This window comes from Ylistrum balloti, unplaced genomic scaffold (genome assembly GCF_031769215.1).
Source record: "Ylistrum balloti isolate Yb309-2 unplaced genomic scaffold, AGI_CSIRO_Ybal_v1 Utg369782, whole genome shotgun sequence".
Taxonomy (NCBI): domain Eukaryota; kingdom Metazoa; phylum Mollusca; class Bivalvia; order Pectinida; family Pectinidae; genus Ylistrum; species Ylistrum balloti.
In genome coordinates this window covers 2,758,128-2,771,044 of record NW_026781970.1, presented here as the reverse complement: position 1 = coordinate 2,771,044, position 12,917 = coordinate 2,758,128, and the positions used below count along the sequence as shown (strand labels likewise).

Genomic DNA, 12,917 nt, shown 5'->3' with positions numbered 1-12,917 from the left:
AGGGGTCAAATATGTCAAAATATTTAAATAACTTCTTCTCAAATACTAGAATGCCTAGGGGGCTAATACTTGGCCCATAGCATGCTGGCATGGAGCCCTACAAAGTTTGTTCAAATGAATGACCTTGGCCCACTTTCAAGGTCACAGGGGTCAAATATGTTAAAATATACAAAGGACTTCATCTCAATAAGCAAAAGTCTATGAGTGCCGATATTGGGTCTGTAGCATGCTGGGAGGAAAGGCTACCAAGCTTATTTAAATGAATGACCTTGAACAACTTTCAAGGTCGCAGGGGTCAAATATGTCAAAATCTTTAAATAACTTCTTCTCAAATACTAGAATGCCTAGGGGGCTAATACTTGGCCCATAGCATGCTGGCATGGAGCCCTACAAAGTTTGTTCAAATGAATGACCTTGGCCCACTTTAAAGGTCACAGGGGTCAAATATGTTAAAATCTTTAAACAACTTCTTCTCAATAACCAAAAGGCTCAGATTGCTGATATTGTGCCTGTGGCATGCTGGGATGAAGGGCTATCAAGTTTGTTTAAATGAATGACCTTGAACAACTTTCAAGGTCACAGGGGTCAAATATGTCAAAATCTTTAAATAACTTCTTCTCAAATACTAGAAGGCCTAGGGGGCTAATACTTGGCCCATAGCATGCTGGCATGGAGCCCTACAAAGTTTGTTCAAATGAATGACCTTGGCCCACTTTCAAGGTCACAGGGGTCAAATATGTTAAAATATACAAAGGACTTCATCTCAATAAGCAAAAGTCTATGAGTGCCGATATTGGGTCTGTAGCATGCTGGGAGGAAAGGCTACCAAGCTTATTTAAATGAATGACCTTGAGCAACTTTCAAGGTCGCAGGGGTCAAATATGTCAAAATCTTTAAATAACTTCTTCTCAAATACTAGAAGGCCTAGGGGGCTAATACTTGGCCCATAGCATGCTGGCATGGAGCCCTACAAAGTTTGTTCAAATGAATGACCTTGGCCCACTTTCAAGGTCACAGGGGTCAAATATGTTAAAATATACAAAGGACTTCATCTCAATAAGCAAAAGTCTATGAGTGCCGATATTGGGTCTGTAGCATGCTGGGAGGAAAGGCTACCAAGTTTATTCAAATGAATGACCTCAACCCACTTTCAAGGTCACAGGGGTCAAATATGTTAAAATATACAAACGACTTCTTCTCAACAAGCAAAAGTCCATGAGTGCTGATATTGGGCCTGTAAGATGCTTGGAGGAGAGGCTTCCAAGTTTGTTCAAATGAATGACCTCAACCACTTTCTAGGTTTGGCTTGCTTTTTGTCAGATGACCGTTAAGGCCCATGGGCCTCTTGTTAGAATAATCTTTGTTTCATTTAGAATATAATCCCTAAATGATTTTGTAATAAGTTGTAATTCAAGCAACCAAATGATATCCTGATTTTCAACAAAAACTTGTAATGTACACATTAGAAGGATAAATGGTGGTGTTGAATCGATGATGTCTAATTTAGATGATAGCAATGATTACTGAAATAAAAACATTATTGGCCTATAGGCTAACTAGGAACTGTATGTGATAGAAAACTACTGTGCCATAGTGTTAAACATTTTAGGATTAGAAAAGTAGTCTTGAGTTAAACTTAGTTTTTGGACCAAAACTTCACCAAAGAAATTGGATTTTTTTTACACCTTTTTGTCGGTTGTTTACCCTTGTGTATGTTTGATTGTTTCCCTTTACAGTGATATTATAGTTACAAGATAGTAAAGATTTGATCGATGAATAGTGCTGGTACAATGATGAAATATATGTCTCGTTCGTATGATTATTTCCTGATTTCATACTTCTTTTTTTTCTGAGGTCAGCACTCGTTACTTTATCCAAATTTAGAGAACATATTAATTTAGAAAGTTGAATCACTGTTAAGCTTAGAGTGTTGGTTCTGTGCTTTGTTTTTATCCTTCAACAGCTTGCAACAGGTGGCAAATGTGTCCCTATTAGAAAGAAAGTTAAAGATCAAGGTTAAATGTGACCTTTAGATATACTTAAATACATGCAGTGGGATATGGTTGGTATATTCTTTCTCAAAACTATTTGTAAGGTTCTGATATTGTCACGTAAAATTGTGACCTATCATATTTATTAACCGTGTTAAATTTGAATCAGGACAGAACACATCACAGATCAAAAAACTTTGTCACAAGTAAAATCAAATTATTAGTATTTTCGGAGCAGATATACATATCAAGTGTTTGAACAATGATGAAGAAAAACATGACAGTCTAATTTGGATGAACCCTGTGATTACCTATGTTTTAATTTCTGAGTTCAACACTTATTAAGGTTTTAAATTGGAGTAATACATCAATGATTTGACCTTTCGGTGATCGAAAGATCAAATTTAGTACCTTACCCAGGCTTTACAGTAATGTTTTAGACATTCAGAATGTTTAAAGCAACTGGAAATATAAACATTTCATGATTCAGAAAGTTGTTGTATGTTCCAGACTATGCATTTTGAATGGTTGTGTCAAAGACATGAAACTTTATATTTAAAACAATGTTTACTGACTAGCAATGTGCCAATAAGTGTAATTAAGTCATGATCACTGTGATTTTGAGTTCCAGGTCACTGTTACACTAAAAAGATTGCTTATTATGAATTAAATTATTTAAGCTTTGATAGTAATATTTTTTATTTTCATTCTGGTATGAAAGAAAAACCTTTTTGCAAATTGAATGAATGCTAATTTCATAATAGATTTCAAGCATAGTAATAACATATAAATGTATATATTTGATAATTGAATGACAGATTATTTTATAACAAATATGCAATAGCAGGCTAGACATGACGTGACATCATTGACAGCTAATTCCCATCATTTTCTTTATTTCAAAATTCAATAATGAGTGGGCCCATCACATTCCAAACCAAAATGTGTAAAAAAAAAAATATTTCTCCCCTTATTTATTCATTGTTTATTGTTTATATACGTTGTGAGATATTTGAACATTATGATGTTGAAGTCCATTTATTTTTTACATCATTGAATGTAAACAGATATTCCATTCATACAAAAAAGAAGTTCCAGAAAGGTGGCATGTTGCCATTGACTCTCTAATCATTATCAAATGGTAGGAGCTAGATGTTTTATTTTTTTTTTTTTTTTTTTCTTCATCAAGAAATGGGGGGAAAAATAAAAGATGACTCAGAAAGCTGCATTTAGTGTACAAACAATGAAAAATTAATAATTATAACTTGAAAGTTCATAACCTATTTAGCTCTTAATATCTGATAAATATTTTTGAAGACTGGAAGCAAATTTGATAAAATTCCAATGTTGTGCATTCATATGGGAATTTGCTCTTTCTTTCTCAATAGTGTTTTGTTTATTGAGGAATTATATATGTACAGCTTTTTTTTATTTTTATTTCATTTTTTTTTTTAATGTATACTTACTAAGTTATTGATTTAAGTCTATGAATACTGAAAATAAATGAAGCATTCAATAGATGGTAGTTGAAAACTGTCATCTTGGATTAATAAAGAGCACTATTTTGTGTTAAGGGTTTCCCCTCCCAACACCAGATAGGACTGCACTAGCATATTTGCTTGGTAGAAAATGTTTAGACACTTGGTGACAAATGTGACTATCACACAGAAATGCACATATCAGCACCAGTTAGTGATTTGTAAAACATCTCACATAGACTCTACAAGCAAGACTAGCATTAGGAACTCTTAAATCACATTTTGTAGTTATGATTTTGAAAAGCGATATTTGAACTTGAAGTTTCTAATTGTGAGTTCAGTATTTTACTTGAGTGCAATGCCTGAATGTACTTTGTGAGCTTTACAAATCCATAATTTCTTTCTGTTTTATTAAGTTTTTAAGTATTGATATCAACTATGCCTCTCTCATCACCATGTTTTTATTTCACAAGTACATCATACAGAAATATATACATATTTAAAACACTTTGTTGTATACGCAGGGTACAATGATGTCTTAAACCTTTTATAAATTTGATTATAAAAAATTCAAGTTATCACAGTGTATAGTAGATTTCATGTTCTTCTTTTGTCATTTCAGGCATTTGACAAACAAGGATTCCATGCAGGAACACCACCCCCATTCAATCTGCCCCTGGCGACAGGAACACAGGCTGGACCACTAGGGGCCCCCACAACTCCCTATGGTGCTGCCCCATTCATGAATGTACCAATGATGCCCCCACATAACCAGATGCTCCATCCTAACATGCAGCAGGTCAGTTGGAAAAGGGGGATTTTTCTGACAATTATGCAGAGATTTTCGCTTGCAATGGGATAGTATTTAGAATGGGTTAGCGGTAGTCTTTGTTTGCTGATACAGTGATGAAATAAATAGTCTCGTTCGTATGATGAACATTGATTTCACCAAGCTATTTCTGAGATCAGCCTGTTTAACTTGTAACCAATAAAGGAATAGTTTTACCATTTAGCAATATATGTCTTCGTAATCACGCAGACTCCCAAAGGTGCTGCCCCATTTATGAATGAACCAATTTAACCCCCATATAACTATATGTTCCACAACAGGTCAGTCAGAAAGGAGGGCATTTTCCTGATGGGAGTTCAACAGTTTTCACTTAAACACAAATAAATTATTATATCTGAGGATTTGGAAGATTTTCTTTGGAACTAGAACAAGAATTAATTCACAGATTATTTGATCTGTGATTAAAGTCAATGTCGCCCAGGTATTTTACAGAGATAAAGGATTTGCACATTGTTTGGATATTTAAGTACTTTTAAGAATGTGGCAAAGAAGCATCCGTACTGTGACTACAGTAGACTGGCGGTCATATCAAGTGATGCTATATCAACATGTACGACTCTTACTACCTTGTTATATAACCTGGTGGTAGTCAGAACACAGACAACTTCTCTACAATATAACCAGGTGGTAGTCAGAACACACACAACTTCTCTACAATTGTATTATGGTTTCTGCACCAACTCTCTTTCATCCAATTTGAAGGGTTCAACTTTTTTGAGGATAGATAAAATTGGAATAGGTATGGCTTCACTTTGGTTTGGCAGTGTGTTGTGTATCAAAATCACTTAATGGAAGTCGTTTATTTTGCATATAATTTGACACTTGGTGGGGACTGTTCTTTGATGAATTGTTAGAAAAAGTATCCAATACCAAATCAATTAGATAAAATCCAAATATAACAAACATAGTGTACAGAGTAGTTTCCTCTATGGAACACACACAAAGATATCTCTGTGGTCTTGGAGGATTGTAGATGTATGTTTTAATGTGCCTGACTCTCTTTGCATGCCATTGATCATTGGGTGCAAAATTTTTTGAAATAAATATGATTTTAAAAAAGCATCTAAAAGATTTGTTAAGTCTAGCAATGTTTTGTGATCCATGTCAGATTTTACAATACAGTTCTTGAAGGAGGGAAAGGATGCCATACTCTTTTTGATTTCATTGAAGTTGTTTTCATTTTGCATATAATTTTGAATAGCTGTTCTAAGGATGGTTGCTTAATATGTAATAAACAAATGTTTTAGAAGCTTTAGAGGTAAGCAGTTATCAGCTTGTAGGCAATTACATGTGTATATCAATTATGTTCTTCATTGATAGAGAAGCAAAGAGTTGTAGATTTGCTGATACAATGATGAAATAAATAGTCTCGTTCGTATGATGAACATTGATTTCACCAAACTATTTCTGAGTTCAGCCCATTTATATTATAAGCAAGACACCTTCTTATCATGAACATTTGTACTGTTTATTCACCTATCAAAAATGAAACATCCGACGTCCTACTGATCATATACAGTTAAATAGACTCTCTATGATGCTGATCTATACATGCAGCAAGTCAGTTGAAATTGGGATATTTTGCTGACAGGCGTTCTTATGATTTTCACTGTAAAGGGTCACTATTATTTCTTTAATATGTAAATTACTGTTACACAAAATTGTGTCTGGAGTCTAAAACTTTGAAGTTTTTGGAACTAGTGTGCTGTTGACATGTACCCTACAGAGTTAAAAGATTTGCATGTTGGATATTGAATATTGTTTGAGAGAAGCATCCATAATGTGACTACACTAGACTGGCAGTCATATCAGGCAATGCCATACCAACATGTAGGACTCTTTACTTCCTGGTTATGTAATCTGAAGGTAGTCAGAAGTTAAAGTTTCTTTAACCTTGCTGGTCATGATTGGATTGTCCAAGGTCATAACCACCATTGATGAAGAGCAATTCTTCCTGTATGGACTTTACAAGTTAATCATAGACTCACAATATTTCATGTTCTCTGAGGCTATATATCGATGATGCAGTTCTTAAGGAAAATGTTTTTTTTTCTAATTTGATATATTTACAACTGCTCTGAAAGAAAGTTACTGTAGATATAAAGGAAACAATTTTTTGTGGACACATGAATCAAAGTCATCATCTTCAATTGTGCTTTTATCAACCACCAGTAGAGAAGTGTTGTGTGTTTGCTGATACAATGATGAAATAAATAGTCTCGTTCGTATGATGAACATTGATTTCACCAAGCTATTTCTGAGATCAGCCTGTTTAACTTGTAACCAATAAAGGAATGGTTTTACCATTTAGCAATATATGTCTTTGTAATCACACAGACTCCCAAAGGTGCTGCCCCATTTATGAATGAACCAATTTAACTCCCATATAACTATATGCTCCACAACAGGTCAGTCAGAAAGGAGGGCATTTTCCTGATGGGAGTTCAACAGTTTTCACTTAAACACAAATAAATTATTATATCTGAGGATTTGGAAGATTTTCTTTGGAACTAGAACAAGAATTAATTCACAGATTATTTGATCTGTGATTAAAGTCAATGTCGCCCAGGTATTTTACAGAGATAAAAGATTGCACATTGTTTGGATATTTAAGTACTTTTAAGAATGTGACAAAGAAGCATCCGTACTGTGACTACAGTAGACTGGCGGTCATATCAAGTGATGCTATATCAACATGTACGACTCTTACTACCTTGTTATATAACCAGGTGGTAGTCAGAACACAGACAACTTCTCTACAATATAACCTGGTGGTAGTCGGGACACACAACTTCTCTACAATATAACCAGGTGGTTCCAGAACACAGACAACTTCTCTACAATTGCATTATGGTTTCTGCACCAACTCTCTTTCATCCAATTTGAAGGGTTCAACTTTTTTGAGGATAGATAAAATTGGAATAGGTATGGCTTCACTTTGGTTTGGCAGTGTGTTGTGTATCAAAATCACTTAATGGAAGTCGTTTATTTTGCATATAATTTGACACTTGGTGGGGACTGTTCTTTGATGAATTGTTAGAAAAAGTATCCAATACCAAATCAATTAGATAAAATCCAAATATAACAAACATAGTGTACAGAGTAGTTTCCTCTATGGAAATTTCAGGTTTTATGATAAAGATATCTCTGTGGTCTTGGAGGATGCCTCTGTAGATGTATGTTTTAATGTGCCTGACTCATTCTGGGACTGCATGCCATTGATCATTGGGTGCAAAATTTGATGTTTTGAAATAAATATGATTTTAAAAAAGCATCTAAAAGATTTGTTAAGTCTAGCAATGTTTTGTGATCCATGTCAGATTTTACAATACAGTTCTTGAAGTAGGGAAAGAATGCTATATTTTTTTTTATTACATTGAAGTTGTTTTCATATCTAGAAAAGAATAAGATTTTGAATAGCTGTTCTAAGGATGGTTGCTTAATATGTAGTAAACATACGTTTTAGAAGCTTTAGAGGTAAGCAGTTATCAGCTTGTAGGCAATTACATGTGTACTGATCAATTATGTTCTTCATTGTCTGTAGAGAAGCAAAGAGTTGTAGATTTGCTGATACAATGATGAAATAAATAGTCTCGTTCGTATGATGAACATTGATTTCACCAAGCTATTTCTGAGATCAGCTCATTTAGATTATAAGCAAGACACCTTCTTACCATGAACATTTGTACTGTTTATTCACCTATCAAAAATAAGACATCTGATTTCCTACTGATCATATACAGTTAAAATAGACTCTCTATGCTGATCTATACATGCAGCAAGTCAGTTGAAATTGGGATATTTTCCTGACAGGAGTTTTTATGATTTTCACTGTAAAGGGTCACTATTATTTCTTTAATATGTAAATTACTGTTACACAAAATTGTGTCTGGAGTCTCAGGACTTTGAAGCAGCGTTTTTGGAACTAGTGTGCTGTATTTAGACATGTACCCTACAGAGTTAAAAGATTTGCATATTGGATATTGAATATTGTTTGAGAGAAGCATCCATAATGTGACTACAGTAGACTGGCAGTCATATCAGGCAATGCCATACCAACATGTAGGACTCTTTACTTCCTGGTTATGTAATCTGAAGGTAGTCAGGAGACAGACAGTAATAAAGTTTCTTTAACCTTGCTGGTCATGATTGGATTGTCCAAGGTCATAACCACCATTGATGAAGAGCAATTCTTCCTGTATGGACTTTACAAGTTAATCATAGACTCACAATATTTCATGTTCTCTGAGGCTATATATCGATGATGCAGTTCTTAAGGAAAATGGGGTTTTTTTCTAATTTGATATATTTACAACTGCTCTGAAAGAAAGTTACTCTAGATATAAAGGAAACAATTTTTTGTGGACACATGAATCAAAGTCATCATCTTGTAGGCAGACAATTGTGCTTTTATCAACCACCAGTAGAGAAGTGTTGTGTGTTTGCTGATACAATGATGAAATAAATAGTCTCGTTCGTATGATGAACATTGATTTCACCAAACTATTTCTGAGATCAGCCAGTATAACTTGTAACCAATAAAGGAATAGTTTTACCATTTAGCAATATATGTCTTTGTAATCACACAGACTCCCAAAGGTGCTGCCCCATTTATGAATGAACCAATTTAACTCCCATATAACTATATGCTCCACAACAGGTCAGTCAGAAAGGAGGGCATTTTCCTGATGGGAGTTCAACAGTTTTCACTTAAACACAAATAAATTATTATATCTGAGGATTTGGAAGATTTTCTTTGGAACTAGAACAAGAATTAATTCACAGATTATATGATCAGTGATTAAAGTCAATGTCGCCCAGGTATTTTACAGAGATAAAAGATTGCACATTGTTTGGATATTTAAGTACTTTTAAGAATGTGACAAAGAAGCATCCGTACTGTGACTACAGTAGACTGGCGGTCATATCAAGTGATGCTATATCAACATGTACGACTCTTACTACCTTGTTATATAACCAGGTGGTAGTCAGAACACAGACAACTTCTCTACAATATAACCTGGTGGTAGTCAGAACACGCAAAACTTCTCTACAATATAACCTGGTGGTAGTCGGAACATGCACAACTTCTCTACAATATAACCTGGTGGTAGTCGGAACACGCACAACTTCTCTACAATATAACCTGGTGGTAGTCGGAACACGCACAACTTCTCTACAATATAACCTGGTGGTGGTCGGAACACTCACAACTTCTCTACAATATAACCTGGTGGTGGTCGGAACACGCACAACTTTTCTACAATATAACCTGGTGGTGGTCGGAACACACACAACTTCTCTACAATTTAACCTGGTGGTCGGAACACACACAATTTCTCTACAATATAACCTGGTGGTAGTCGGAACACACACAACTTCTCTACAATATTACCTGGTGGTGGTCAGAACACACACAACTTCCCTACAATATAACCTGGTGGTAGTCAAAACACACACAACTTCTCTACAATATAACCTGGTGGTGGTCAGAACACACGCATAACTTCTCTACAATTGCATTATGGTTTCTGCACCAACTCTTTCCTCCATTTTGAAGGGTTTGACTTTTTCAGGATAAATAAAATTGGAATAGATATGGCTTCACTTTGGTTGGGCAGTATGTTTGTGTATCAAAATCACTTAATGGAAGTCGTTTATTTTGCATATAATTTGACACTTGGTGGGGACTGTTCTTTGATGAATTGTTAGAAAAAGTATCCAATACCAAATCAATTAGATAAAATCCAGATATAACAAACATAGTGTACAGAGTAGTTTCCTCTATGGAAATTTCAGGTTTTATGATAAAGATATCTCTGTGGTCTTGGAGGATGCCTCTGTAGATGTATGTTTTAATGTGCCTGACTCATTCTGGGACTGCATGCCATTGATCATTGGGTGCAAAATTTGATGTTTTGAAATAAATATGATTTTAAAAAAGCATCTAAAAGATTTGTTAAGTCTAGCAATGTTTTGTGATCCATGTCAGATTTTACAATACAGTTCTTGAAGTAGGGAAAGGATGCCATACTCTTTTTGATTTCATTGAAGTTGTTTTCATATCTAGAAAAGAATAAGATTTTGAATAGCTGTTCTAAGGATGGTTGCTTAATATGTAGTAAACATATGTTTTAGAAGCTTTAGAGGTAAGCAGTTATCAGCTTGTAGGCAATTACATGTGTACTGATCAATTATGTTCTTCATTGTCTGTAGAGAAGCAAAGAGTTGTAGATTTGCTGATACAATGATGAAATAAATAGTCTCGTTCGTATGATGAACATTGATTTCACCAAACTATTTCTGAGATCAGCTGATAAACTCTTCCAATTGAATACATAACGGTAATACTTATATGTGTGATCAGGAGGCTTTTCAAAAAGTGGAGAGTATATTGTATTACTGTGTCCATCTATTATAAATTATGACCACAAGTAGTTCAGTTGTTTTTGATAAAAAAATCTTTGTTTATGTCAGTGTTGCAGCGAGATTTTCAATTTGCATGTAAAAATGCAGGTTTATAAAATTTTATACTCTCATTCAAATGCTCTATATAGGAAAACCACAGAAAATTTGCAGTATAAGCACCTGTTTCTAGGATGAAAACCAATCCATTTGGTGGTTTCTGTGACCGCTGAATATGGTGCATTTATATATCAATCATATCAGGTGGATTTCAGAGCTGTATGTAATTTGAACTTGTTTATATGGTAGACTGTCCAGCAATGGAATGTTTTGTGTCTTCAGAGAATTTGTCACTGAACATCTTTTTTCAATATTTCAGCAGGATTCCACAACTGGGTCAACACGAGGCTCCCATGTACATAGCCAACAAAACAGCACCCAGGCAAAGGCTGGAGGTGCCAAGGCATACGGGAATACAAACTGGAACTACTAGACAGCTGCTGGAAGCAGGATCCTGAGTTTCCAGTTATAACAGGCAGACTGCTGTCACAATGGAATAGGGAGGCCACCACTGCTGGTGATAATGATTAATGATGGTTACCAAATCTTGTGTTTGTTTGTAGCGAGAAGTTTTGAATCTTGTGTATCTTTCTAGTGTTGGTATATTTTAAACATTGATACTAGAATCCCAGTTTATGAAATGCTGTTCTGCGGTTGTACATGGCTTTTGAGATGTGTGTGTGTTTGTGTCAGCGTTGTAGATTAACCTATGTCTCTCTAAATCATTCTGAGCCAAGCCTTAAGAATGTGCAAGGCAATCATCTAACGCTTCTCTCCTAGGGGTTGTATAATGTGTTATTAATACATATAAATATATGGTGGGGCTTGTCTTTAAGATCAATCACTCTTATAAAGTGTTTAAAAAAAAAAAAAAAAAAACGGAAAAAATGGTTTCCCTTTGGAAACGGATACAATGTTAATAGGAATTTCGTAACATAAATTCCTCGCTATAGATTCCTTAAAAGGGATTTAAGTTGAAACTATAAGTCAAAGATGGTGCCTTACCAAGCGATAACAGAAGGCTCACCTAAAGGTGATGCATTACAAGTTCGTAGTGAACCTGGTGGACCCTAACCAAAGTCGTTCGATATAAAGGATCACGTTTAAGTAGGTCCAGGTTATTAAGTCTATTTTCCTTCTTTATCCATTTCATATTTTTCCAAATCATGTTTTATTCAGATGTAAATAACCCATTGAAAGCATTATGTTTAATAGCTTAATGAAAATATGTATATATGATATATGAATTTGGACAGGGTCCATCAGCTTCGCTGAACTAGACAGTTGAAATATCAAAAAGGAACTAGGAAAGGTATCAAAGGGTCACGTCAAGGTTTAGTTTTGTGTATCACCTTAATTTGATTTATTTAAATGTGTGCTCACAAAAAAAAATGTTTTTCATTATTAATATTATGATCATTGTATCCTTTTTGACTTACCTGTGTTGACTATATTATTATGATAATTTGTAGTAGATGTGCATGTGTACAAATTCATTGAACATTAGTCAAAGAAATTCCAGATTTTTTTTGTCCTGGTGAATAGAATATTGTAGAGTTTCTGAAGATTTTGTATTGTAAATATATAAATATATATATCTTTATCATCCAGTATGTTCAGAGGAATTTGCCTTTTTTTTTTTTTAAACTGGAGCCATTAAGTAACTTACATTTCCTATTGTGCTCATAATAATAAAAAAAAAACTGAATGAAATACTGATTTTATTGTGTCTGTCATTTATCTGTCTGGGATAAAATTTGGTTCGATATAAAATAGAAACAGATAATGAGCATTGCTCTTTATTTTTAGCCCACCATCATTACATGATTGCTTACCATCCATGGTCTGTTGTCAAGCCACCTGTCCTTTAATAATTCTTTTTCCTGCTATTTTGAGGTCATCTGAGACAAAGCCTCATGGTGACCTATTGTGATCACCTTTGTTGGGCCATAAACTTTTTAACATTTTTGACTTCTCAAAAACTCCTGAACTGATTTCAATCAAATTTTACAGAAACCTTACCTGACCTAATATGAACCAAAATAGTGAATTGTACAGTCCCCATCCTACAGGGACCTGGAGGGCATTGCCAAAAGGGTTGAATTGATTAAACTTTCAAAGATCATCTCAACA

At 34.5% G+C, this 12,917-nt stretch overlaps 1 protein-coding gene across 6 annotated transcripts in view; it reads left to right on the top strand.

Moving 5' to 3' along the window:
- The window catches only part of LOC132544212 (ubiquitin-associated protein 2-like), a 39,653-nt gene extending 27,150 nt beyond the window's left edge, over nt 1–12,503 (top strand). For 4 of the 6 annotated variants that reach the window (XM_060207783.1, XM_060207786.1, XM_060207784.1 and 1 more), the window contains 2 exons: nt 4,092–4,268; nt 11,104–12,503. In XM_060207783.1, the coding sequence (XP_060063766.1) occupies nt 4,092–4,268; nt 11,104–11,217 (291 nt within the window). In that variant the 3' untranslated portion in view covers nt 11,218–12,503. The remainder of the gene's footprint in view (nt 1–4,091; nt 4,269–11,103) is intronic. The other 2 variants (XM_060207785.1, XM_060207782.1) reach the window with 1 other exon arrangement.
- Nucleotides 12,504–12,917: the final 414 nt, after the last annotated feature.